The sequence below is a fragment of the Acartia tonsa genome, chromosome 4, assembly GCF_053477335.1.
Source record: "Acartia tonsa isolate MP-2025a chromosome 4, ASM5347733v1, whole genome shotgun sequence".
Classification (NCBI taxonomy): domain Eukaryota; kingdom Metazoa; phylum Arthropoda; class Copepoda; order Calanoida; family Acartiidae; genus Acartia; species Acartia tonsa.
Window position 1 is genome coordinate 456,238 of NC_137263.1, and position 27,909 is coordinate 484,146.

At 34.3% G+C, this 27,909-nt stretch overlaps 2 protein-coding genes across 3 annotated transcripts; one reads left to right on the forward strand and one right to left on the reverse strand.

The window, feature by feature from the left end:
* Positions 1 to 664: 664 nt before the first annotated feature.
* Positions 665 to 27,845, reverse strand: LOC145318123 (uncharacterized). Its single transcript, XM_080159472.1, has 15 exons — positions 27,839 to 27,845; positions 27,699 to 27,762; positions 17,073 to 17,240; positions 16,064 to 16,135; positions 9,662 to 9,817; positions 9,289 to 9,359; positions 8,476 to 8,561; positions 7,375 to 7,525; positions 7,317 to 7,321; positions 6,957 to 7,039; positions 4,563 to 4,658; positions 3,907 to 4,009; positions 2,701 to 2,766; positions 1,915 to 2,169; positions 665 to 676 (listed from the first exon to the last, which is right to left on the reverse strand). Exons 1-15 carry the CDS (start codon positions 27,843 to 27,845, stop codon positions 665 to 667), a joined length of 1,395 nt encoding a protein of 464 aa, XP_080015598.1.
* LOC145315604 (uncharacterized) lies at positions 19,195 to 21,495 on the forward strand. Of its 2 annotated transcripts, XM_080155581.1 has the most exons (3): positions 19,199 to 19,757; positions 20,001 to 20,991; positions 21,392 to 21,495. In XM_080155581.1, the coding sequence occupies exons 1-3, from the start codon at positions 19,665 to 19,667 to the stop codon at positions 21,406 to 21,408; spliced, it is 1,101 nt and encodes a 366-aa protein (XP_080011707.1). In that variant the 5' UTR covers positions 19,199 to 19,664; the 3' UTR covers positions 21,409 to 21,495. The 2 variants fall into 2 exon arrangements, with proteins under 2 accessions (XP_080011706.1, XP_080011707.1); XM_080155580.1 differs by having other exon boundaries at positions 19,195 to 20,991.
* Positions 27,846 to 27,909: the final 64 nt, after the last annotated feature.

The window sequence follows — 27,909 nt, forward strand, 5'->3', positions numbered from 1 at the left end:
ATAGAATATGTGGATATATTGACAGGGTAAAATTTGTAAAATTTGAATATAATTTTTAAATTGCCAGTGCTTTAACAATTATTGAAACACCTGCCTTATTTTTTATAGAAAATATTAAAATTGTTTTTGTTTATAGGTCAAGTTAGATTAGGTTATTTTGAGAGGGAACCATAAGTTTGGGTACCCCGGTAGGATAAGGTATATGAGGTAAAATCCCCCCCCCCCCTCTCATTGTCAAATTACTCTAATAAACCAATCAACTTTACATATGTTATTTAATACTTATATTTGCGAATACTTTTATTTAATGAAATCTTCCAATTTTTAACATTTACAAAACGGCCTGCTGCATTGCATCAAGATCCATGACAGATCTATATAGGAAATAAATGTCTATAAATGAGCTCAAGTTTTCCAAAGGTCAGTTGTTAAAAACTCATACTGGATCAATAATCAATAATAAACTCTCAATGACCAGAATGATAAGACCCATTATTTTACTCTATGAAGAATAAATTAAATTTTTTATTTCATGTTGCTATTCAAATTATATTGAAGTATTAAATTTCTATTCATAAAATAGAAAATTTAAGTTTATAATATAGTAAATCAAGGAAAACTAAGTTTTAATGTAATATGATACTAGAGACGCGCCCGAATGTGTTCAGATATGAAACTAAAATTTAACATTTAACTAAATAGTTTAACCCTTTCAGGACGATAATCTTAAACAAAAAACATTGGGATCCTAAAATATTTTAAAGAAAGAGAGACAAAATTATAAATACGGTTTTAAATAAAAATAATGAAATTAAAATAAAGACGGAAGAAAAGGGAAGTGAGAGAGAGGGACATTAAATCTTTAAAAAATGATGAATAAACGAAACTATAAAAGTCGTAGTAATCTTTATGAGTAACTTGATTTGCAGTACGGTTCGGAGAGAGAGAGAGATTGAGGGATAGGTCAATAGAAGAAATAAGATTAATATTCGGGGATAGGTCAATGGAAGAAAAAAGGTTAATATTCGGGGATAGGTCAATGGAAGAAAAATGATTAATAGTCGGGGATAGGTCAATGGAAGAAAAAAGGTTAATATTCGGGGATAGGTCAATGGAAGAAAAGAAAATTAATAGTCGGGGATAGGTCAATGGAAGAAAAGAAAATTAATAGTCGGGGATAGGTCAATGGAAGAAAAAAAGGTTAATAGTCGGGGATAGCTCAATGGAAGAAAAAAAGGTTAATAAAAAAAAGTTAAAAGTCGGGGATAGGTCAATGGAAGAAAAAAAGTTAATATTCGGGGATAGGTCAATGGAAGAAAAGAAAATTAATAGTCGGGGATAGGTCAATGGAAGAAAAAAAGTTTAATAGTCGGGGATAGCTCAATGGAAGAAAAGAAGGTTAATAGTCGGGGATAGCTCAATGGAAGAAAAAAGGTTAATATTCGGGGATAGCTCAATGGAAGAAAAAAAGGTTAATAGTCGGGGATAGGTCAATGGAAGAAAAAAGGTTATTAGTCGGGGATAGATCAATGGAAGAATAGGGTGAATATTCAGAAGTGAGATAACGTAGAATATAATTTTTTAGGTGGTGCCTGCACCACCGATTCACTAGTATGTATAATAAAACCCACATTCAGTATGAAAAAAATGGGAAATTTTACAGAGATCTAAAGGGATAAGACAATGGCTAATAAATTGATGTACATCCTTAATGATGATACATAAAATTACCTGTGGTTTATAATCAGTGGCTCAAACGTTTGGACACTCAAAATGAACCAACCAATCAAAATTTAAGAAAAGTCCCAAGGTTGATAAGTCAACGAATAAGAAAACGTTATTATAAAATTTTGGGGACTAGTATGATAAACAGACCAATGTCCCCTCCCTCCATAATATATTGATAACATAAACCCATCCCTGGTATTGATAAAGTCGGGGCGAGGCCTTCGCCTCCACCTCATCCATCACCATGTAGGGCGATGAAACCGTCACCCCGCGCTGGCCGCCAGCTGCCGCTGGCGACTGGTGGTAGGAGTCAGAGCTTCGATACCGCACTCCAGAAGCTGCTTGGGACTGGTGGTAGGAGTCGGCGGATGTGTCGGGTCCTCCAGACAGGCGGCGGGTAGCGGAGGGAAATCGGGCTGTTTGTCTTGCCAATTCGCGTGCCTGATAAATGGAATAGTTATTTATTGCATCTATTATAGACAGCTTTCTGTGGATATTAAGATCTGAAGGGCCTGGGATAGAAAAACTGGTATGGTTTTTATGTTATTATTTTGTAATTGTTTGTAAATTTTCTGTAATACGATGTTATGCTTAAGATTTCTTTATGGCTGAGTACCGATACTAATCTACCGAATATTAATCGGTTTCGAAGCCATACTCGAAAATATATTATAATTGTTTTTATTTTATCTAGATCGTACAGACATAAATACCTGTACAGATATTCTGTATATGTACATTTATATGTCCATCTATATATCCATCTATCTATCCATTTATCTATCCATCTATATGTCCATCTATCTATCAATCTATATTTCCATCTATCTATCCATGTATATGTCCATCTATATATCAATCTATCTATCTATCCATCTATCTATCCATCTATCTATCCATCTATCTATCCATTTATCTATCCATCTATCTATCTGTCCATCTATCTGTTCATCTATCTATCCATCTATTAACCTGTTTTGCTTGTTGTCTTTGCAGTTGAATAAGTTGAAGTTCTTTGTACAGATATGCTTCGTATTCCTAAATATTTCAGGGATATAAAGGGATAAGACAATAGCTGGATAAGTTGGAGTTCTTTGAACAGATATGCTTCGTATTCCTGAATATTTCAGAGATATAAAGGGATAATACAATAGCTGGATAAGTTGGAGTTCTTTGTACAGATATGCTTCGTATTCCTAAATATTTCAGGGATATAAAGGGATAAGACATTAGCTAAATAAGTAGGAGTTCTTTGTATGTACAGATATGCTTCGTATTCCTAAATATTTCAGGTATATAAAGGGATAAGACAATAGCTGAATAAGTTGGATTTCTTTGTACAGATATGCTTCATATTCCTAAATATTTCAGGGATATAAAGGGATAAGACAATAGCTGGATAAGTTGTAGTTCTTTGTACAGATATGCTTCATATTCCTAAATATTTCAGGGATATAAAGGGATAAGACAATAGCTGATTAATTGATGTACATCATAAATAATGATGCACTAAATTACCCCTTCTGTTGATTACAATTAGTGGTTAAAACGTTTGGAGACTCAACTAAATCAACCAAATAAAACCAAAGTCCACAAAGTTGTTCAGCCATTGTATTAATAAAATATTTTTTTTTTCCGCATTGACTAATAGCTATTTGTAGGCGTTATTATGTTGGTTAAAAGTTTGTACAAACATGAAATATAGGTTTAGCTGTTTGGCCATAAACAGTCTTTAAAGTTGATAAATTTTTGTAGGTCGATCCCTAGAAAATTTTACCATGAACTGCACTAGATCCTAAAAAGTATTACCTGATAGGTTTGACCGCCCTTGTACCTAGTGCGTCCAAATGGGGTGTTAATGGCATTGTCATACCAAGATCTTTCAGTACAGACAGACACACAGACAGACGTCCTGTACCTTTCATATAAGGATTACCTGGTAGGTTTGACCGCCCTTGTACCTAGGGCGTCCAAATGGGGTGTTAATGGCATTGTCATACCAAGATCTTTCAGTACAGACAGACGTCCTGTACCTTTCATATAAGGATTACCTGGTAGGTTTGACCGCCCTTGTACCTAGGGCATCCAAATGGGGTGTTTGTGGCATTGTCATACCAAGATCCTTCGGTACAGACAGACACACAGACATACGTCAAGTTACTTCTTTATAAGGATTACCTGGTAGGTTTGACCGCCCTTGTACCTAGGGCGTCCAAATGGGGTGTTTATGGCATTGTCATAGCGCTCCGCAATCTCTTTCACAATCACACCCTCGTTTGCTCTAAAATTTAATAAAAATATTATATTATTTGATGATTTTTAGTAGCGAAGCTACTCTATAATTGCATTTTGTCTACCTGTAAGTCTGTAACGCTATAGGAGAAAAGAGATTTGAAGACAACTAAAATTTTAGTTGAAGATTCCTATATTGATTTGGTTATGCTTTAAAGGACATAAACCTTATTCTTAAAAGGTTGTGTGGTTTTCTTTGAGTTTTGTATCTTTTTAAATAAACCAAAAATATAACTTCTTTAAAAGCTTGTTTAAAACTCCAGCTGTATAAGAGATCTTAATTGGAATACTATTAGACACCCTGTTACTGTAAATTATCAAAGTAAAACTTTGAAATGGGTATAGAATATACGTGGCTATATTGACAGAGGAAAATTTGTCGTAAATTTAGTTTATTGGTCAGTTTGTTCATACAATTGGAGAGGAGGGGTAAAACAAAGGGTGAAGTGGGGGGTATAGTTATTTTAGCCATCTGCGACCATCACTTTATCAGAGTACATGCAAATCTGGTGCAACATCCAATTAATAATATTATCTCTTACCTTGGGGCTCTGATCTGAAGTTTCTTGATGTCCAGAAGCTCTTGGAAGATTCTTTTCTCTATCTGATACTTTCTAACATGGCTGGGAGCAAAGGCACTGAAAATAAAAGACATTTTTCAATATGGATTAAAACCGGTTCTTGGATATACTGAATAGGGCGGGTTCATATTGGAATTATGCAAAGAGGGGATTGCAACAGATAAAATTAACTTAAATAAAATTTATGACCGAAAAATAATTTTAAAAAATTGAGTTTTAGAACTCGACCACTTAAAAATGTATTTCATTAATAAAAAATATGCAAAGACGACATTCAAGTCCACTTCACTTATTATCTCAGTGCCTTTTAGTGCTAGAGGGCTAAATATTTTTGTGCATTTCCTCAGTTTAATAATGAATTTCCAACTATAAGTCAGTCAGTCATATTTCGCTTCCTTACCCTTTACTTACCAACCTTTTGCCAACGACCAGACATACAATTATACAATTTGTAAATCAAAGTAAAAAATTCATTGAATCAGAACTATGGCTTCATGGTGTTCCTAGGAAAGGCCTTAAGGAGTAGAATCAGGAACTTTTGTCCGTTTCAAAATATCTCGTTCCTAGCCTTAGAAATTACTAAAAACACCATTTTTTAAGGTTTATTGAGAATTGTTCAATTTGTAGAGGTTTTCAAAATATCTCGTTCCTAGCCTTAGAAATTACTAAAAAACACCATTTTTAAGGTTTATTGAGAATTGTTCAATTTGTAGAGGTTTTCAAAATATCTCGTTCCTAGCCTTAGAAATTACTAAAAAACACCATTTTTTAAGGTTTATTGAGAATTGTTCAATTTGTAGAGGTTTTCAAAATATCTTGTTCCTAGCCTTAGAAATTACTAAAAAACACCATTTTTTAAGGTTTATTGAGAATTGTTCAATTTGTAGAGGTTTTCAAAATATCTTGTTCCTAGCCTTAGAAATTACTAAAAAACACCATTTTTTAAGGTTTATTGAGAATTGTTCAATTTGTAGAGGTTTTCTCAGGTTAGGAACAAGATATTTTTAAACGGTAAAAAGTTCGTGATTCTACTCCTCAATGCCTTTCCTGGAAGCACCATGAAGCCATAGTTCTGATTCAATAAATTTTTAACACTCATTTTCAAATAGCTAAACAATTGAATGTCTGGTCGTCAGCGGTTTTAAGACTTAGGATAAATTTTAAATCATCCAGAGGTGTATTTTACTCATACAAATCATTTGCTGATCCCCGCTTTGGTCTCAGAAAAGAAATGTCAAAAATCGACCCACCCTAATGCTGAAAAATCTTGTATAGCATCATATTGTAGACTATTTTCCACGAAAATTAAATAAAAATCATAAAATTATCATCAGTTTTGTCAGCCCAGCTGGTCCCTATTATGATTTTTCATTTTAATATCCGCTAAGAAAATGAGAGTAATTTTTCCTTCTTTTTAGTGGCTGTCCATCTATATGTCCATCAATCTATCCATCAATCTATCCATCAATCTATCCATCAATATATCCATCAATCTATCCATCAATCTATCCATCAATCTATCCGTCAATCTATCCATCTATCTGTCCATCTATCTATCCATCAATCTATCTATCTATTTATCTATTAATCTATCTATCTATTAACCTACCTAACTTGATGTTGATCTCCAGAGCTAAAGAGATTAAGAGTAATTTTTTCTTCTTCTTTGTCTATCTTTCTATCCATCTATATGTCCATCTATCTATCTATCCATCTATCCATCAATCTATCTATCAATCTGCACATCTATCTGCCCATCTATCTGTACATCTATCTGCCCATCTATCTGCCCATCTATCTGCCCATCTATCTGTCCATCTATATGTCCATCCATCCGTCTATCTATTAATCTATATGTCCATCTCTCTGCCCATCTATCTGTCCATCTATCTGTCCATCTATCTGTCCATCTATCTGTCCATCTATATGTCTATCTATACATCTATCTAATCATCTATATGTCAATCTATCTGTCTTTCTATCTGTCCACCTATCTGTCCATCTATCTGTCCATCTATCTGTACATCTATCTGTACATCTATCTGTACATTTATCTGTCCATCTATCTATATGTCTATCTATATATCTATCTAATCATCTATATGTCCATCTATCTGTCTATCTATCTGTCCATCTATATGTCTATCTATATATCTATCTAATCATCTATATGTCCATTTATCTGTCTATCTATATGTCTATCTATACATCTATCTAATCATCTATATGTCCATCTATCTGTCCATCTATTTGTCCATCTATCTGTCCATATATCTGTCTATCTATCTGTCCATCTATCTGTCTATCTATCTATCCATCTATCTATCTATCAATCTATCTATATATTAATCTCACCTAACTTGATGTTGATCTCCCGAGCTAAAAAGATTAAGAGTAATTTTTTCCTTCTTCTTGGGGGCTGTGGGCGGACGTACCTCCTGTTACAAATAGAGAATATGTTATAAAGCAGCTATGATTGAGGGATTAGACAATTTCCTATAAATTGATGTACATCCTCAATATTGACATACAAAAATTACCTCTTCTACAAATTACAATTTGTGGTTGAAACATTCAGACACAACTTAATGAACCAACCAATCAAAATTCAATTAAAGTCCCTATAGTTGTTAAGCAAACGAATAAGAAAACGTTTTAATAAAATTTTGGGGACTATTGTAAAAAACAGCCCAATATCCCCTGCCTCCCTGATACTTTCCCTTTTTTTTAAATATAAAAAAAATGTTGTAAAATGCTTATGATATATCTCTACTGTCCTGCCAATAATTGGATTGATGTTGCTGTTTCAACCCTCTGTTGTTGGTCCCTCCTGCCCCTCCCTGACTACCTCCTTCACCGTCCAGGGAGGAGGAGAGGTGAGGGGCGTGGCGTCCTTGCACTGTGTCTGGGCGTGGTGTCATGCTCTAGACAGATAGATACATAGATTAATAGATTGATATATTGTTCCATGACCCCTGACTATATTTTTCTAGGGAGAAGGAAAGTTGTGGTATGGGGGAGATTTATTTGTCTAGTAGTGTCCTTGCACTGTGTCTGGGCGTGGTGTCATGCTCTAGACAGGTAGATAGATTATTTCATGACCCCTGATTAAACTTGTCTAGGGAGGAGGAAAGGTGAGGGGGGGGCGGTGTCTGGTAGCGTCCTTGCACTGTGTCTGGGCGTGGTGTCACACTCAAGACATATAGATAGATAGATTAAAAGACAGATAGATTGTTCCATGACCCCTGACTATATTTGTCTAGGGAGGAAGAGAAATGTGTCTAGTGGTGACCTTGCACTATGTCTGGGCGTGGTGTCACGCTCTAGACAGATATATATATAGATAGATTAGTAGACAGATAAATTGTTCCATGACCCCTGACTATACTTGTCTAGGGAGGAGGAAAGGTGAGGGGGGGCGGTGTCTGGTAGCGTCCTTGCACTGTGTCTGGGCGTGGTGTCACACTCAAGACATATAGATAGATAGATTAAAAGACAGATAGATTGTTCCATGACCCCTGACTATATTTGTCTAGGGAGGAAGAGAAATGTGTCTAGTGGTGACCTTGCACTATGTCTGGGTATGGTGTCATGCTCTAGACAGATAGGTAGATAGATTAATTGACATTTATATTGTTCTATGACTCCTTACTATATTTATCTAGGGAGGAAGAAAGGTGGGGGGGGTGTATATGTCTGATGATAGGTAGATAAATAAATAGATGGATTAATTGGTCCATTTACAGAGTGACATATGGATAGATGAATAGATAGATAGATAAAAAGATGAATCGATTGTTTCCTGGTTAGAGTGACAGATGAATAGATGAACAAGTAGATAGATAGTTAGATGGATATATAGATAGATAGATACCTCAATACTTTGAATTTCTAGATCAGCTTCAGCCACGCTGGTGACCCTTCTCATTTGGTGCTGACTTTGAAGCTTCGATGTCCCTCCTTAATAAGTAAATATAATCTTTACCATATTACATTATTATAACAGTTGACAACAGTGTACACATTTAGAATTTTTAAAAGCGATGCGAATTGTCCTAAACTGTGCATGATTATTCAGGAAGCGTAGCAATACTATACTTGTTACCAGAAAGTCTGTACGTCCACTTAAAACATGCTGATTTTTAACTTTTTTGATAAAAACTTAAAAAGTAAATGTAATCTTTTCAATACCCCTAATTTATTGATACAGATGGGCATATAGACATACGTGGTGAATTATAGAGGAGCTTCACTACTAACAATTCGAATATTTAACTTTATGGAAAGATTGTAGTCAAAATATTTTTGATACCCCAGCAATTTAGTCCCCAGAGTTTTAAAACTTTATATTTGTAAATCAATTCTAAGAAATTCAATTGTAAAAACAATTTTTAAAAAACTTTTTTGATAGTATTTGTTTTAAATTAAAAACAAATTTAATTTTGTGTTATCATCTATCTATCTATCTAACCTGTATAAGAGCCTTCATCCCCACTGGGACGTACAATATCGGAGTATCCGCTATCCTTTGGATCTATCTATCTATCTATCTATCTATCTATCTATCTATCTATCTATCTATCTATCTATCTATCTATCTATCTATCTATCTATCTATCTATCTATCTATCTATCTATCTATCTATCTATATATCTATATATCTATCTATCTATCTATCTATCTAACCTGTATAAGAGCCTTCATCCCCACTGGGACGTACAATATCTGAGTATCCGCTATCCTTTGGATCATTGGACCTAGATGGAGAACAGTTTATAGTCGTATTCTAGACAGCTTTCCGCGGATATTAAATTAGAAAATATAATATATTATGGTAATAATTTTATGATTTTTATTATAATACTCGTAAAAAATTGCAGCTTTTAAAAATATTTTTTTTTGGCGTTTTCTCCTAGAAGGGTAGTGGTACCCTCCCCTCAAATAGATATAAACCTTCCCAGGACCTATAAGAAGCTTCCCTGTAAAGGAAAACCATATAGGTTAAGCGGCTAGACTGACAAACAAACATCCTATTACTTTTAAATAAGGATCTATCTACCTATGTGTCGGTAGTTGAAGGCTGCTTTGTGTTTCCGCATCTGAATCGTGTCTGCCGCCGCCAATATCCTGGCTGCCGCCATTCTGTCCGCCGCCGCCGCCGTCACGCCGCTGCTGCTGGTCGCGGCGGTGTTCCTCCATTCGTTGCTGTCGCCTTCTGCAACAGATAATAATGGATTATAGAATATACGTGGATATTATGACTGGGGGTAAAAAGTGTGGTTAATTTAGGTTGCTAATATGGACCTCATTTATTGGTCAGTTTGTTCATGCAGTAGAAGGGGAGTGGATGGGGTAAATCGGGGTATTTTTTATTTTAGCCAGCTGTGATTATTACTTTATCATAGTACATGAAGATCTGGTGCAACATCCAAGTAATAATATATCGATAAATATCAAATAAATAAATATCAATATAAACTTTGATAAAGGAAATTTTAAATATGTATCTTTTGAAAAGTTTAACTAATTGACATATACTACGATAAAACTTGCCTAAAACCTGCTTTTCACCAATATAAATTTTCTTTTAATGACATTATTATGAATATTCTAAGTAACATGAAAATACTATAAAACATAAACATCCCAGGGATCTAAAGAAATAAGACTATGACTGATGAATTAAGAAATAAATCCCCTATGATGATACATAAAACTATCCTGTAATTAGATTATAATTAGTAGTTGAAACTTAGTAAACCAACCATCAGAACTCAATGTAAGTCCACAATTTTCTTAAGTTAACAAATAAGAAAACTTCGAAACTAGTGTAATAAACAGCCAGAAGTCCCATTCCCTCTTAATAAGCATCCAGAAGATTTGTAATCTAATGGAGAAAATAGTCTAGAACTATTCTTAATTTATAACAAAGGTAGCGGTTACGCCCCCTAAAGGCCTCTAGGGACACTTGATTTTTATTTTAGATTGGAAAATAAAAAGTAGAAAAAAATGGTTTGATGGGGGGGGGGGGTTGCGATTTTTTCCATTTGCAATTTTGCTTAGGATTGTGGTGGTACCCTCCCCAAAAATGGTTTTAAACCTTTCATGAATCTGTAAGAAGCTTCACTGTAAAGGAGAACCATATTGGTTCAACGGTTAGCGAAATTCTTTGCTACAAACAAAATACATTACTACTTTATATAGTTTAAAGAAAACGTTTTTTAATAACTAGATACTAATAATAAGTGTTATACAGTGAAAAATCCAGAGACAACTAATTTATTTTTTTTCGTCACCCAATATTAAATATCCTATCTATCTAAGGTTCTAATACTATAAGGTTACAAAATATGTTCTTATCTTATAATTTATTGTAATATCTGCGGAAAGCTGTCTATAATACGATGTAATTAATAACTATTCCTAACTAAAATACAAATGATAAGTGTTATACAGTGAAAAACCCAGAGACAACTAATTTATTCTTTTTTCGTCACCAAATATTAAATACCTATCTATCTATCCAAGGTTATAAGACTATAAGGTTACAAAAATATGTTCTAATCTTATAATTTATTGCAATATCCGCGGAAAGCTGTCTATAATACGATGCGATTAATAACTATTACAAGCTAGAAACAAATAATAAGTGTTATACAATGAAAAACCCAGAGACAACTAATTTATTCTTTTTTCGTCACCAAATATTAAATATCCTTTCTATAAAAAATTATATTACTATAATGTTAAAAAATATATGTTCTAATCTTGTAATTTATTGTAATATCCGCGGAAAGCTGTCTATAATACGATGCGATTTATAACTATTCCAAACTAAAAAGTAATAATAAGTGTTATACAGTGAAAAACCCAGAGACAACTAATTTATTCTTTTTCGTCACCAAATATTAAATACCCTATCTATCTATCTAAGGTTATATTACTATAAGGTTAAAAAATATGTTCTAATCTTGTAATTTATTGTAATATCCGCGGAAAGCTGTCTATAATACGATGCGATTTATAACTATTCCAAACTAAAAAGTAATAATAAGTGTTATACAGTGAAAAACCCAGAGACAACTAATTTATTCTTTTTCGTCACCAAATATTAAATACCCTATCTATCTATCTAAGGTTATATTACTATAAGGTTAAAAAATATGTTCTAATCTTATAATTTATTGTAATATCCGCGGAAAGCTGTCTATAATACGATGCAATTAATAACTATTCCAAACTAAAAAGTAATAATAAGTGTTATACAGTGAAAAACCCAGAGACAACTAATTTATTCTTTTTTCGTCACCAAATATTAAATATCCTATATAAGGGTATAATACTATAAGATTACAAAAATATGTTCTAATCTTATAATTTATTGTAATATCCGCGGAAAGCTGTCTATAATACGATGCAATAAAAAGTAATAATAAGTGTTATACAGTGAAAAACCCAGAGACAACTAATTTATTCTTTTTTCGTCACCAAATATTAAATATCCTATATAAGGGTATAATACTATAAGATTACAAAAATATGTTCTAATCTTATAATTTATTGTAATATCCGCGGAAAGCTGTCTATAATACGATGCAATTAATAACTATTCCAAACTAAAAAGTAATAATAAGTGTTATACAGTGAAAAACCCAGAGACAACTAATTTATTCTTTTTTCGTCACCAAATATTAAATATCCTATATAAGGGTATAATACTATAAGATTACAAAAATATGTTCTAATCTTATAATTTATTGTAATATCCGCGGAAAGCTGTCTATAATACGATGCAATAAAAAGTAATAATAAGTGTTATACAGTGAAAAACCCAGAGACAACTAATTTATTCTTTTTTCGTCACCAAATATTAAATATCCTATATAAGGGTATAATACTATAAGATTACAAAAATATGTTCTAATCTTATAATTTATTGTAATATCCGCGGAAAGCTGTCTATAATACGATGCAATAAAAAGTAATAATAAGTGTTATACAGTGAAAAACCCAGAGACAACTAATTTATTCTTTTTTCGTCACCAAATATTAAATATCCTATATAAGGGTATAATACTATAAGATTACAAAAATATGTTCTAATCTTATAATTTATTGCAATTTCCGCGGAAAGCTGTCTATAATACAATGCGATTAATAACTATTCCTAACTAAAATACAAATAATAAGTGTCATACATTGAAAAAGCCAGATACAACTAATTTATTTTTTTTCGTCACCAAATATTAAATATCCTATCTATCTAAGGTTGTAATACTATAAGGTTACAAAAAAATGTTCTGATCTTATAATTTATTGTAATATCCGCGGAAAGCTGTCTATAATACGATGCGATTAATAACTATTCCAAACTAAAAAGTAATAATAAGTGTTATACATTGAAAAACCCAGAGACAACTAATTTATTCTTTTTTCGTCACCAAATATTAAATATCCTATCTATCTATCTAAGGTTATAATACTACTAGAGTTTGCTCGATATAACTATCTCCCTATTGGCTAGTTTTCTATATGCATATCTATTTCTCAATAAATCTATTTTCCTCACCCGGCATTACTATTTAAAGAAAGTAAATATTTAATAATTTAAATGATTTTAAAAATATTTTTTAAATTATATTTTTTTTCTTTACAATACCATCACCAAAGGGTTAATATGATTACTACAATTTTAGTTTAATATTTGAACACACAAAGTGTCGCCACAATCGAATTCTTTTAAAACAGAGTTTTCTTAAATTTATTTTATTATAAATTTAAATTTTCTTTTTCATGATTAGAAATTAAATACTTCAATATAATGTAAATAGCAACATGAAATGAAAAAAAATGAATTAATTTTTAATAGAGTAAAATAATGGGTCGTATCGTTCTGGCCAATGGGAGTTTATTATGGATTATTGGAGCACTATAAGTTTTAAACATATATTCCTTGGAAGACTTGAGCTCATTTATAGACATTTATTTCCTATATAGATCTGACATGGATCTTGAAGCAAATAAGCAGGCCGTTTTGTACATGTTAAAAATTGGAAGATTTCATTAAATAAAAGTAATCGCAAATATACTTAGTAAATAAGGTTACAAAAATATATTTTTGAACTCTTTTTATTGAATAATGATTTGGTAATACAAACTAGCAGTGTCCAAAGTTTTCAACCAATATACAAAAGAGGCTATTTTTGTTGATTATGATTGGGAATGTAAATTGTTATATTGTCTATAAAAGTCTTTTTTGTTAGTCCTTAAGGGTTAACAAAACTGGTATTAAATTTATGATTTTTATTTTAATTTTCGTGAAAAAATAGGCTGTCATACGATGCCATACATGATTTTTTTATCATTGCTAAGAACAGATTATTTTCAGCGGATATTAATCGGTTTTAAGCCATACAGTAATAGTTATTTCTCGCATCGTATTATAAACGGCTTTCCGCGGATATAGAATGTACAATTATAAGATTAAAACTAGTTTTTGAGCCCCTAGGTGCCGTAGGTACGGGCTAAAAAACTGGTTTAAAACTTATGATTGTACATCTTTATATTAGTAGAAAGCTGTATATAATACGATGCTAGACATAGTTTTTTCCGTATGGATAAGAACCGGTTCCTATCCATCGGATTCGAATGGATACGAGAAAAATGTTTTTAACCCTAATTATTGTTATTTTTCTAACCAGTTTGTAAAAAAATGTTTGACTTTGTCATCAGACATCTATAATTACAATTTAATCACTTTCGTAACAATGGATATATGGATATATTGACAGTAGAAAATGTGTCGTCAATTTAGTTGCTGATATGGTCTTCATTTATTGGACTATTCGTTTATCTAGTAGAAGGGGAAGGGGTGGCATCTTTGATTGTCACAATGTGTTTTTAAGAAAATTATTCCCTTATAGCATTTTCTATTTTTAACTCTTTCATAGCCATGATGTTATCAAAAAAACTATTTCTTTATTATCAACTAGTGTCTGCGCTCCTAGCATGTCGGCCCGGGTATGTGGATTCAAAGGGGTATAGATTTTACAGCAAAATAGCCTAAAACCATCCCAAGAAAGAAACATAAAAAAACAGCCAAAAAACTACCCCGGGGCCTAAGTAAAGCTTCTCTTAAAAGAAAAAATCAAAATATGTCAATACTCTATATAACATGTTTTTTTTTATTGACCATTGATCTACATATTTAGTAATCTAAGTCTGTCTATCTATCTATTTACCTATCTATCTATCTATATATCTATATATCTATCTAGCAATCTATATGTTTATCTATCTATCTATTTATCTATCTATCTATGAACCTAATTAACACTGTCTATCACCAGAATAAAAATAATAATTTCGCGTCTGTCTGTCTGTCTATCTATCTATCTAACTATCTGTGTATTTATCTATCAATCTATCAATGGATCTAATTAACACTGTCTATCACCAGAATGAAATAATAATAATTTCGTGTTCCAAGGCAAAACTTTTAATAACAGACATTTCTTTAAATAAACAAATCGACGGGGATAAATATTTCTAAAACAAATTAATTTATAAATTCATTATATCGCCAATAACTTGACCATAATCCAGTTTTATACCAAACATTTTAAATACTAGGGAGGATTATTTAACCCCCCCCCCCCCCTTTAACTTTTGAGTTCCTCCTCCTAAAAAAAGAATATTTACCTTTTGAATTTATATTCTTGTATAATTACTTCTATATGATTTTGATCTTGGGGAGTGTATACTAAACCCCCCCAACCCCCAATAAAAAATGCTTACTTAGCAGATTTAGAATAGTCAATTAATATTTACCACCCCCCCCTCAAAAAAAAAAAATAATTAACTAGCAGATTTAAAATGGGTACTTTTGTATGATTTTATCTTAAAATAGGGTTACCCCCCCCCCCCAAAAAAAAACCCCTAAAAATAAACACCTAGCAGAATTTAAATAGGTACTTCTGTATGATTTTAATTTTGGGGTGTTTATACCCCCCCCCCCCCCCCCTTAGAAAAAAAACTCACCTAGCAGAATTTGAATAGGTATTTCTATATGATTTTATCTTAAGATGGGGTTTATACTAGGGTTGGGCTGGATACTTTTTTGGCCGGATACCGGATATCCGGCTGATTTCAAATGCCGGATATCCGGCCAACGCCGGATATCCCGTAAATATCCGGTTATCCGGCCAAATTACCGGATATCCGGCCGGATAACCGGCCAAATTACCAGATATTAAAGTAGTAAAAAAAAATTTCTTCAGAAATCTTATATAAATTTACATAAAGTTAAACTTATTCAGAAAAAATGTTCTTCTAGCTTCAATAATAAGAAAATTATAGCCATTTAAGATTTTAAAAAGCAGAGATTTTTGGTGAAAGTATAAAAGATTATAGAGCCGGATATCCGGCCGGATCACCCCCCCCCCTAAAAAGAAATACATACCTAGCAGAGTTAGAATAGGTACTTCTGTATGATTTAGATCTTGGTGTGGGGCTATGGCCCGAACTACTTGAACTAAGAAAATAAAAAAATATTTAATCTAGTGTTATAGATTATAGAAAAAAAATTTTATTATTTTTTTGGTAGCAAATTTAGTCTGTAATTCACTTTGTATGTCCGTCAGTCAGTCTCTTAGGCAGTTAGAGGGGAAAATGAGATTTTCTGCGGAAATTATTAGTGAAGATTCCTATGACATATACATTATGCACATCTAATCTATTTTGTCCGTCTGTCTGTCTGTCAGTTATGGTTAAACGTTATTCTTTTAAGATTTCGTTTTTTTTGTATATTCTCTCTCTTTTTATCTTTTATGAGAACTGAATATCTGCTCTTTAACTCCCTTTTTTCTGTTTGTTCATTCTATGATTTTTTTAGGTGCTTCGCCAAGAATGTTTTCATCCTTGTTATATTGACCTTTACCTCCCTAAAAATTAGAGAAAGAATTATCTATTTATGTGCTAAATATTTTGCCTCTAACTTTTCTACCAATAAAAAAAAATATTATTGCTTTTATTATCCAACATTAACTTATCCCTAAATTTTAAAATACCCAGGACAGGCGAAAATATTGGTTTGAAAATTTGAATGGTACCAAAAGTTTTGCAAATACCTCCTCTTATTTCTTGGCTTAAAACTATTACTTTTATCAAATAATGATTGGGTTGTTTAAATTAGCAGGGTTCTCACTTTTCAACAAACAATTTATTATACAGAAGTGGTAATTTTGTTTATCTTCATGGTGGATGTATATATCAATTTTTCGTCCATTGTCTTATCCCTAAAAATAGCTTTAATTATCCAGATCGAAAGGGATAAGACAATGGTCGATAATTATATCCCCAATGACACACAAAATTACCCCTTATGTAGATTATAACGAGTACACCCAACTTAATGAACCAACCAATCAATTTTTAATAAAAATATCCAAAGATAAAACCAGTCCAATTACCTGTCACTGCTACGCCGTCGGCGGCGTGACTTTTTGTACATTGTCGGCACTATCCGCTTCTCTTGCTCCAGCTGCTGTCCTGCGGTTTCCTCGCCGCCGCCTTCGTCTATAGACTTGCGGGGGGAGCCGGAGGTCACCCCCGGGAACCAGGTACCCTGCTCGCCCACACTTAAATAGTTAAGAATGATTTAAGGAGGTAAGGGGGGGGGGGAGGAACAGAGATAGCCCCCAGGAACTAGGTACCATGCTCGCCCACACTGAAATAGTTAAGAATGATTTAAGGAGGTAAGGGGGGGGGGGAGAACAGAAGTAGCCCTAAGGAACCAGGTACCATGCTCGCCCACACTAAAATAGTTAAGATTAAGTTAAGAAGATAGGGTGGGGGGGGGGGGGACACGGAGGTCACCCCCGAGAACCAGGTATCCTGCTCGCACACACTGAAATAGTTAAGATTGAGTTAAGGAGGTAGGGGGGGGGGTACAGAGGTCATCCCCCGGGAACCAGGTACCCTGCTCGCCCACACTGAAATAATGGATGTATTACTACTTTGATGTTGCACCAGATTTTCATGTTCTCTAGTAAAGTGAAATTTACTAAAATAACGACACCCATAATCCACCTTTTTACCCTATCCCCTCCCCTTCTATTTGATGAACGCACTAAACTATAAGTGAGCAACCTAAATTGTCGACAATTTTTCTACTGTAAAAATATCCATTTAAGTTCCATATATATTACTGAAATAGTTAAGATTGAGTTAAAACAACAATTTACAATATATTTTTTTTTATGTAGATAATGGGACAGGTGGGGGTTCACCCAGATTATTAATAGGCGTACAGATCGGGGATATCTACACCTCCCTATTTAAATCATGTGTACGTAACTAACTAAATTTTTCTTATGCTTTAGTGACCTAATTGGCCTTCAAATAATTGATCAAAGCAAAGGCATGGAACATCATGTTAATGACAAGTGACAGTGCTAGAAATTGTTTATAATAGAAAAAAAGCAAGTGGCGTTTTATGAATTTTAAAATACAGTTGCAGTGATTATCTTTTTTAAGTAAAAATTTTAATTGAAATGTATTCAAAACTCATATAGTTACATAAATTATATTTTATATATATGAGCTAAATTTTATATCTTAATTAAAATTTAGAGACACCTAGCGGGTAAATTTAAACTAGATAACGATGTATGATCAAATTCAGAGCTTTACCAAACAGTACAAATTTTTGGAACTTGATTATTGTACATTGTAATAAGAATCAGTAATCAAAAATTCAGATGAATCGGATAATTTTAACTTTAAAAAAATTGTTGACAAAAAAGTAATAATTCAGCATGGTTTAAATGAACGTACGAAATTTCTGGTAACGAATATAGAGTAGCTGCGCTTTCTAAATCTGTTTTAGGAATAATCATGCAAAGTTTAAAATCGATAGAACAATTCTAACCTGTTTTAATTAACCAATAGAGCTAACCCTAACGGACGGAAAGACCAATCCTAATTATAGAAAAGCTTCGCTTTAAAAAAAACTGAAACCCATCTGAGCCTATTTGTTTCGGATTCGATCCAAAGCTTCTCTAAAAGAAACTGGTAGATGTTAATAGACACACATAAATCATCCAATCCTTGTTTGAATTTAAATTTTATATACTTACTTCGAATGATCTTCAAGACCAACATATATAAGATTGCTATACTCGAAACAAATTTAACAATGCTTCGCCATGACACGATTTGAATCTACTCTACTCATAATATATAAGTAGGCAATAAAATTGATAAATCTCTTGCTTTTAAACAGATTTAATATTAAAACTTTATTATATCAAATTAATTTTGATATAAATTACATCTATATAGAATAACTTATTGCATAACAATAAGAAAAAGTATTGAAGAATAAAATGCAAGTTTACTATTGTTAAGAGACACCTGGCGAAATAATCTAAACTAAAAACACAGACATATCTATTATAATTTAACAGAAAGGGAATAAACACTGGATTCAGATTGTTTATTATTATACAAACAAATACTTGCTGATAAAAAGAAACTTTATATTGAATTTATCTTACCCTTTAGTGTTCTAACTCACATGCACAGCAGTTCAGAGCGTGGAGCGAACAACATCTCTCTCTCTCTAGCCCATGTGTATGTACTAGTCTGTACAGCACACCCCCCGCTCTTTACTAATTCCCCTTTACCCCACGCCCGTGGTCCCTCCGCGTGTTGGTACTGGGAAGATATGGTAGCCATGGGCAAACTCGTATATAGTTTTGGCACCATATTTTACACCGCCGTCTAGGCAAAATCGCCGGTGTAAAACCGTTAATACTATCCTTGTGAATAATCGTCAATTTAAGTGAAATAAAAATCCGCAAAACTTTTATCTATTTCTTTTTAAAACTTGGCCACACCACACGAGGGCCAAACCAGTGTCGCTCTCTCATTGGCTAGTAAGCAGATAGCGTCCACAACAAACCACGCTATTGGCAGTCACTAATTTTTCCTCGCTTCCTATTGGCTAATCGAACTCAAAATCACCGCCATCTTAGCCACACGGCTTCACTCGCTAGAAAATGTTGCCGGAACAATCATCTCCCGCATTTTGGGAAAGAATGGAAGTGATTTTCGACAAAAAGTTTGAGGAATACGATAAAAATAAAGCCAAGGTAAGACATGATGAAGTTTTTAACACAATCTCTAGCCATAAAAAAGAAATAGATGCGGTAAAAAAACAATTCTCCGAACTTAGTGATAAAATCTCTGTTCTCGAGCAAATTGACAATTTTAAAGATGCCCAATTATCGGCAGAAACGTTAAAAGCGATTAAGGATAGTATTGCGGTCCTTCAGAGTAAGTTCGAATGTCAAGCAAAAAACGATGACAATTTTAAACGCTATTCGTTTTTTCAGAACTCCTGCAGGGAGCAGCGTAGTAGGTCCTGGTCACTGAGGGTGACGAATTTCCAGTCGCCCCACAGCCGAGAGAAGATCACCATGCTGTCGATATACAACGCACTCATTCTGCCCTCGCTGAAAATAGCCCACAGAAACGGCCTACTCGATTTCGTCCCCCAGTACTGGGGGGACGTCATCGAGTACGCCCATCACTTGCCGTTTAACCCCAAGAGGAAGGAAGTCCCGCAGGCCATCTTCAGGTTTCATTCCCGTGTCCACCTCCAAGCGGTAATGATATCCAAGCGCCCTGTCCTCGAAGAATACACAGCTAAGTTAAACCAGTACAAGACCGCCAGCCAGAGTGTGTCCCCTGCACCCTATTTTCCAGGTAGAATGGTAAAAATGCAATATGATACAACACGTTTGAATAAAAACGTCCAAACATTTTTGCATTCAACAAAGCTGATCTCCCGTACCAAAATAATGGGAGAAACTGTGGGATTTCAAATCAAGACAGGAACCAGATGGCAAAAAGTCCTGAACCCATTTGCCGACACTTTAATCGGCATGACTAAACCAATACCTGGCACTGAGAACCTGTTCAGCACATCAATGGAGCCCCCCCTGATCAAATACAACAGCGTGCCCTATGCAGACAGAGGATCATTCTTCCCTAACTCCAAGTTCTGCAATCCCCTCATCACAGAGGATGATTTTGAGGATAACTATGAACCTCCTCCAAACGCTGCCAACACGGATGAGTTCCCTCCCTTGGAGTCCGCAACCACCTCTGACACGGCAGCCGCCGATGTCCCTGAGGCCGAGGATGAGAACGCAGCCGAGCAGATGCCAGCTCCAACAACTGCACCCAGCGTAGCAGCAGCAGCTCCTGCCACATCAGCAGCCCGCCCAGCAGCCAGAGAGCCAGATACGGATCCACCTAAACAGCAGCCGCCGCCGCCGCTGAAATCTATGCCTGCAAGAACTGCAAAGAAAACCAACGACAGTAAGATAAAATGATTAGATAGTACTTTCCAGCAGCTAACAATTACTTACTGTCCTCATTATAAATGATTATTGATTAATTACTAAAATTTAATCCGTTTATTTTCTTGCCATAAAATGTCAATGTTAATGTCATGTCATCGTCTGTCAAAGATTAAATAACGAAGATTAAAAATGTAAAGAACTTAACTCTATTTTACCTACCTACCCCCTATGCCAACTTTTAGATAAAAATGTTGATTTTAAGATTTTTTGTATCTAATTAATACCTCGGGGGGGGGGGGGAAAGAGTAAAGAGCGGAGGCACATCACCTCCTAACTAAATGTTTTATCTATCTCACTATTATTACTATTGTAAATATATTCATGTTTTATGTATGCTGATATATATTGTTTTTCAGTCGTTCCCACTGGTTGATATACGTGCTAATCCTCCTGCGATAGACTTAGACTCCACACCAGAACCCTACAAGCCTCCCTAATGGATTAAATGAACAGGTACCTGCTAATTTAAATCTTAACCCTACACTAGACCTCCTAAACCCCATATATGGCCAACATTTTGATGGACTTAATGAAGAATTTGGTATTAATTGTCAATACATGTCGGAAAATGAAGCAATAACAAAATTGAAATCTTTTAGAGAACAACTGATAATTTTATTCTCCTTAAACTGTCAATCGATAAACTCTAAATTTGATGAATTGGTGGCGTGTATAGATAATTTTAATTGCAAAGGAATACGGCCCAGCGTTCTTGCGTGTCAAGAACTCTGGGCAAATTCCAATGCAAATTTTGACGTGTATAATATTGAAGGCTACAACTGGCATGTCAACCTTAGGAAAACTCAAAGGGGGGGAGGGGTGGGATTACTAGTGCAAAAACATTATAAAGTAGTAAGAATGTTTGACAATATCTCTTTTAAAGAACGTATATGTGAATCTATCTGTCTCAAATGTTCGTTTAATGGATTTAAATTCCTAGTGTTGAACACCTATAGACCCCCTAATCAAAGTAGTGCTGAACTTGATGAATTTTTTGAAATGTACCTTGAATTATTGGATAGGATTATGTCACTCAACCTACCGTTCTTTATTGTTGGAGACATTAATCTTGACCTGTTCAGGATTAATGAAAACAACAGCCCTAGTATGCGTCTGCTAGAGTCCCTAAATTTCAACGGCATTTTGAATACAATTACCAAGGCCACCAGGATCACAAAAAACACCTCAACATTGATTGACATTTTTGGCGTTGGTAATTTTATTCCAAATCTTATGTTGTCTTGTGTCTTAACATCGCAAATAAGTGACCACTTGTTATTGATAAATGCGTACAGAATTAATGCTAACAAAAAACCAAAAAAACCTGATACCTATGAAAAAAGATTGCTAGGCGATGATAACATTAATTCACTAAATGACGCACTTTTCAGTACCGATTGGTCAAATGTACTTAACCAAAATGACGTCAACATTGCCTATAGTAATTTCATAGCTAAGTTTCTCGAGTTATATAACATCTCATGCCCCATTGTAAAAGTCAAAAAAAATTCCAGGGTCCAGCCCCAGCAGCCCTTCATGAACGAGTACCTCTTGAGAATGAGGGAACATAAACATACCCTCCACGACAATTTTCTTAGGGAAAGAACAAGGGAAAGTGAGCTGTTGTATAACTCTTATAGAAACTCTTATAATAGGAATGTACGCCGTGCAAAACTAGAATACTATAGGTCAAGTATAAGAAATTGCGGCAAGGATAGTAAAAAGTTATGGCGTTGTTTAAAAGATATGCTAGGATTTGATCAAAAGAGTGCTGAGTGTTCATATTTAGAGGTCGGGGATAGGAAAGTTGAGGGTGACCAAGCTATCGCTAACGAATTCAATTCCTATTTTAGCCAGATTGGAACCTCCCTTAAACCTGAGATCCCAACAACAGAAAAAAACTTTGCAGAATTTTTACCCCCTCCTATTCAAGACTCAATCTTTTTTGAACCCCTTTACCCTTTTAAAGTAATAAATTTGATTAGGAACATCAGGCCCAAAAGGTCCACAGACATCAATGATGTCAGCATGTTTTTAATTTCTCGCTGTGCGGATGTTATCGCACACCCCCTTTGCCATGTCTATAATCTTTCCCTCCAATCTGGCGTCTTTCCTGACGGTATGAAAGTAAGCAAAATTCTAGTCCTCCACAAATCAGGTTCACTCAATCAAATGGATAACCACCGTGGTATTTCATTGATTGATAACCTAAGCAAGCCCCTCGAAAAATACGTATGCGATAGCTTGGTAAATTTTTTGGATGAAAAAAACTTTTTCAACTGCAGACAGTTTGGATTTAGGAAAAACATCTCAACTTACCATAATGTCCTTGATCTCTCAAATATGATCACTCAGTGTCTAGGTCGAAACAATTCCTGTATGTCCATATTTTTGGACATACGGAAGTGTTTCGACATGATCCCTAGGAACTTGTTGTTTGAAAAGTTAAAGAATGCAGGGATAAGGGGATTACCATTACAATGGTTCCGTTCTTATTATAGCAATAGACGTCAAAAGGTGTTTTTTAAGGGGTTATTTTCATCTACGTTGGAAGAGATTATCATAGGCGTATTACAGGGGTCAGTCCTCGGCCCAATATTGTTTTTGATTTTTATAAATGACCTTGCAAATTGCAGCCCAGAAGTTTTTATTAATCTTTTTGCTGACGATGCCCTAACCTTCATGGAAAGGAACTCATTAGCAGAACTGATTGAACTTGCAAAAGTAACCATCCCCAAACTGACCGCCTGGTATAACGCAAATGAACTCTTAATCCATCCCCTCAAGACCAAAGTTATGGTCTTTACTTCCCCCAGAGAAAACCTTACCCCTGAAGAAATTCAATTAAAAACTGAATTTAATGTCTTCATAGACATGAACAACGTAGGTGAAAGCATCCCTGAAAAGATCACAAAGTTAAACCTTGTAGATGATAATAATGAGGGTTTTGTAAAGCACTTAGGGATTAGCTTGGATACAAAATTAAAGTTTTCTTATCACCTCAAAAAAGTACATTCCAAAATCTCAAAGATTATTTACTCTATGCGTGTCATGCGCCATTTGCTTGATAAGAAACACTTAAAGATTTTATATACAAGCTATATTAAATCTAGTGTTGAGTACTGCTGCCTTCTGTTCACAGCCTGTCCAGCCTATCTCTTAGATCCCATTTTGAAGATACAGAAGGCGGCAGTAAGAATAATAGAAAACTTACCTAGCAGAGCACACACAGCAGAATATTTTAAAAGTAATGGGATATTGCCCATTAATCTATTAATAAAATTTAACGTCTGTAAATTTATGTATAGGTACCTACATGGCTTACAGCCAGAAATTTTTAATAATACCTGGGAAATCTCCCGAGATCGCCACAGGTACAATACAAGAAATGTAAACAACTTTGCATATGCAAATGGAGTAAATAGAACTTTTTTACTAAATTCACCCCTTCATTCTTTTCCCACAATTTTTAACAGCCTCCCTAATAATATAAAGCAAATAGTAAATGAAAAAGAATTCAATAGAAAATGTTTTACTCACTTTCTTAACCAAATAGATTTTACATAGGTACCTATAACAAACAAACTAACTTAAAAATGGTAAGTGTTCTATCAATATTTTTATTTATCCATGTCCTATACTCAAAAATCCAAAAATAGGATCTGTAAGATCCGAACTCTCACCCGGGTAGTTAAGGAGGGGGGGGAGGGGGGTATATAGTGCTTTCTACAAAAACTTCACCAAATTCTTGCATTCTAACATTTTTAACTTCAAACTTAATTTAATTATGTTTTAAATTATATTTTTCATATTCATTATTTTCATCATACATCATTAATTTTCACCAAATCTCTTTTTCCCATTATCCATCATTTCACCAATTTCATTGTCATCCATTTATAGTTTTTTGTTGAGGCCGGATAGTCTTATACTTGAACACACGGACACATCCTATTATAGAGCAGCGTTGACGTTATTGGATTGTTAAGTCTCTGAGAATTAAGCTTAGGCGTGAGGTTGGGACACAGCGATACATGTACTTACAACTGCAACAACAGTAAGGTTGTTGACATAAAAATTAATCCATTAAATTGGAGAGAATATTTATTTCAACAATTATTACATACAAAACTAACTCAATCACTTTTTCATTACTTTATATGTTGCTGCAGTTGCAGGTTAATAAGCGTCGGAGCTGGGTGGCTCTAGCAGACTCATCTAAATTTACGATTGGTTGATACATATTTTTTCACGTGTACATTCATTCACTACAAAATTAAGCATCAATATTATAGGGTTCAACCAAAATTAAATCCATCACTCAGTTTCATAGTCTTTAGTCTGTTGCCCACTCTCTTCTTCTTACACTCCTCTCTCTATTCACAATTCAGCCATACCGTCGATCAGTTCCTCCCCAAATCAGATCACTCAGTCATTCAGTCCTCATTAGCGTCAACAATCTCTGGCAGGTAAGGTGACCGACGCCGCCCACTAAGAATCTGAGCACATCTTTCCGCACACGCCATGAGCCGTTCTTCGATGATAGGAACGGCGGTTTGCGTGCGCCGCAAAGAGAGCAACCCGGACAGGCAACCTGTCAAGCTACGGGGTTGTCTGACAAAGATAAATGAGCGCAGCTCATTAATCTCGTCATAAATCCTAAGCATTTCGAGGTAAACAACATCCTCAATTGAAATCTCCCAGAGGTAGAACTCTGCCAACAAGGAAGCGTTTGTTAAACGCTCAGATAAGTTATCCCAAGGACCGATTGCCGCGGTCAGAATTCGGGTGCGCAGCCACTCGGTCACCAAACCCGCCATCCTTCTCTTTCTCTAACTCTTTTTAACTCTCTCCTTGAATCTCAACGTCTTAACGCCTTAACGTCTTAGCGTCTTAACGTCTTATCGTCTTATCGTCTTAAATATCCTCACTTGAAGAATAATGCCAGTATACTGATGTGTTTCTAAGATGATTTTTAGCCTTTTTGATTTGAATCTAGCAAAAACAATTCTTTAATATCAAACTTAACAAGATTTTTCTTAACTTCAAAGTCGCGAAGCCACTCTACAACTAGATTAGCCAATATTGAATACACGATCAACTTAAGTCACCTAAGTACATCGCCACCTGCAACGTCCGACAAAAACACAAATGAAATCAGTTTTTCTCTAAAAATCTTAATTTTTAAAATATATGTAAGTTTTTTCCTTATATTTTGTTTGGTTTCTGCTTGGCTTTATTTTATTTCTAAGTTTTTACTTAACTTATTAGGTACATAGGTGCGCCTACCGCGCATATGTATTCCTTGTTATTGCAATGTTCAATGTTAAATGTTTAAATGTGGCTAAAATCCATCATGCCCTCCAGTTTTTATCCAACAAAAAACTCAAATATGTAAATTTATTCTTATTTAATAAACGCCATCAGGGATGTAGGAATATGGTGTTGGGTTGGGAAATAAATTACAGGTATCAAAGAAGTGTGGGATTGGAATCCCGCAGGATTTTAAATTACTCAGTTCTTATAATCATTTAATCCGGGAACGTTAGGTCGGTGGGAGTCGCAGTCTATAACGGGAAAAAAAACATGGCCAACTTCCATGGCACCGGTAACATAATTGTACTGGTCTTATTTTTGGAAACCCCGTATGGATTCTAGTGGAATGATTGTTAGATGGTATATTCAGCATACCGTAGTATAGTAGTCTTATATATATGTGTTTATATATGTCTTTATGTAACTAAAATAATTTGTTACAACTATTTTCTAAAAGCTATGAAACGATTTGGTAAGCGCCGCGAAGAACTGCGGTTCAACAACCCCGGCCGGGGTTAAGCCATCCACTCGCTTCACAGCTTGCTCAGTGTTCAATTGAATAATAAAACTGTATTGTAAAAATGTAAAATGTAGGTGAACGGGGAAGGAGAAGTTCACTACAACCCTGAGCTAGGTACATAAATAGTAAATGTACTACAGGATCTTAAATTGCTAATAAATTACAATTTAATGGATTATTTATCACTGTATAATATAATAATTTATTTATTATCATGCCTGCAATCTCTTTCAGGAAAGAAATCTAGTATCTTAATTAACTTGCAATCTTTTTCAGGAAGAAACCTATAGTTAAAAATTGTAAACTTTATTAGTAACTCGCCCTAATTATATGCACCTTAGAGGAAATAAAATCTTATCTTATCTTATCTTATCTAAGAAATAGTATAGGAAGATGATTCCTACCTCTCATGTTTGACAGCTTAGACCTTCTTCGTGTTAACCTGGATGATCCTTACCTTATAGTGTTCTAACTCACATGCACAGCAGTAATATTATAGTATAGAAAGACGATTCCTATGCTGAAATGGTACAAAATCATATCTTACCTCTCATCATTGACAGCTTGGACCTCCTTCGTGTTAACCTGGATGATCCTTACCCTATAGTGTTCTAACTCACATACACAGCAGTAATATTATAGTATAGGAAGATGATTCCTATGTTGAAATGGTCTAAAACTATCCTACCTCACATCCTTGACAGCCTAGACCTTCTTGGTGTTAACCTGGATGATCCTTACCTATAGAATTCTAACACACATGCGAAGTAGTAAGAAATAATATAGGAAGATGATTTCTATGTTAAAATGGTATAAAACTGTCCTACCTCTCATCCTTGACAGCCTGGACCTCCTTGGTGTTGACCTGGATGATCCTTACTCTATAGAATTCTAACACACATGCGAAGTAGTAAGAAATAATATAGAAAGATGATTTCTATGTTAAAATGGTATAAAACTATCCTACCTTTCATCCTTGACAGCTTGGACCTCCTTGGTGTTGACCTGGATAAGACGGATCCTGGTGTTCTCATCGTA

Bases quoted from the DNA above. Each gene is read 5' to 3' on its own strand.
- LOC145318123 (XM_080159472.1), bottom strand. The intron at 16,136-17,072 runs GTAATTGGACTG...TTATTTTCTTAG, and splicing joins CGACGGCGTAGCAGTGACAG to TTCAAGTAGTTCGGGCCATA. The intron at 2,767-3,906 runs GTAATCCTTATA...TGAAATATTTAG, and splicing joins AGGGCGGTCAAACCTACCAG to GAATACGAAGCATATCTGTA.
- LOC145315604 (XM_080155580.1), top strand. From the start codon at position 19,665: ATGTTGCCGGAACAATCATCTCCCGCATTTTGGGAAAGAATGGAAGTG.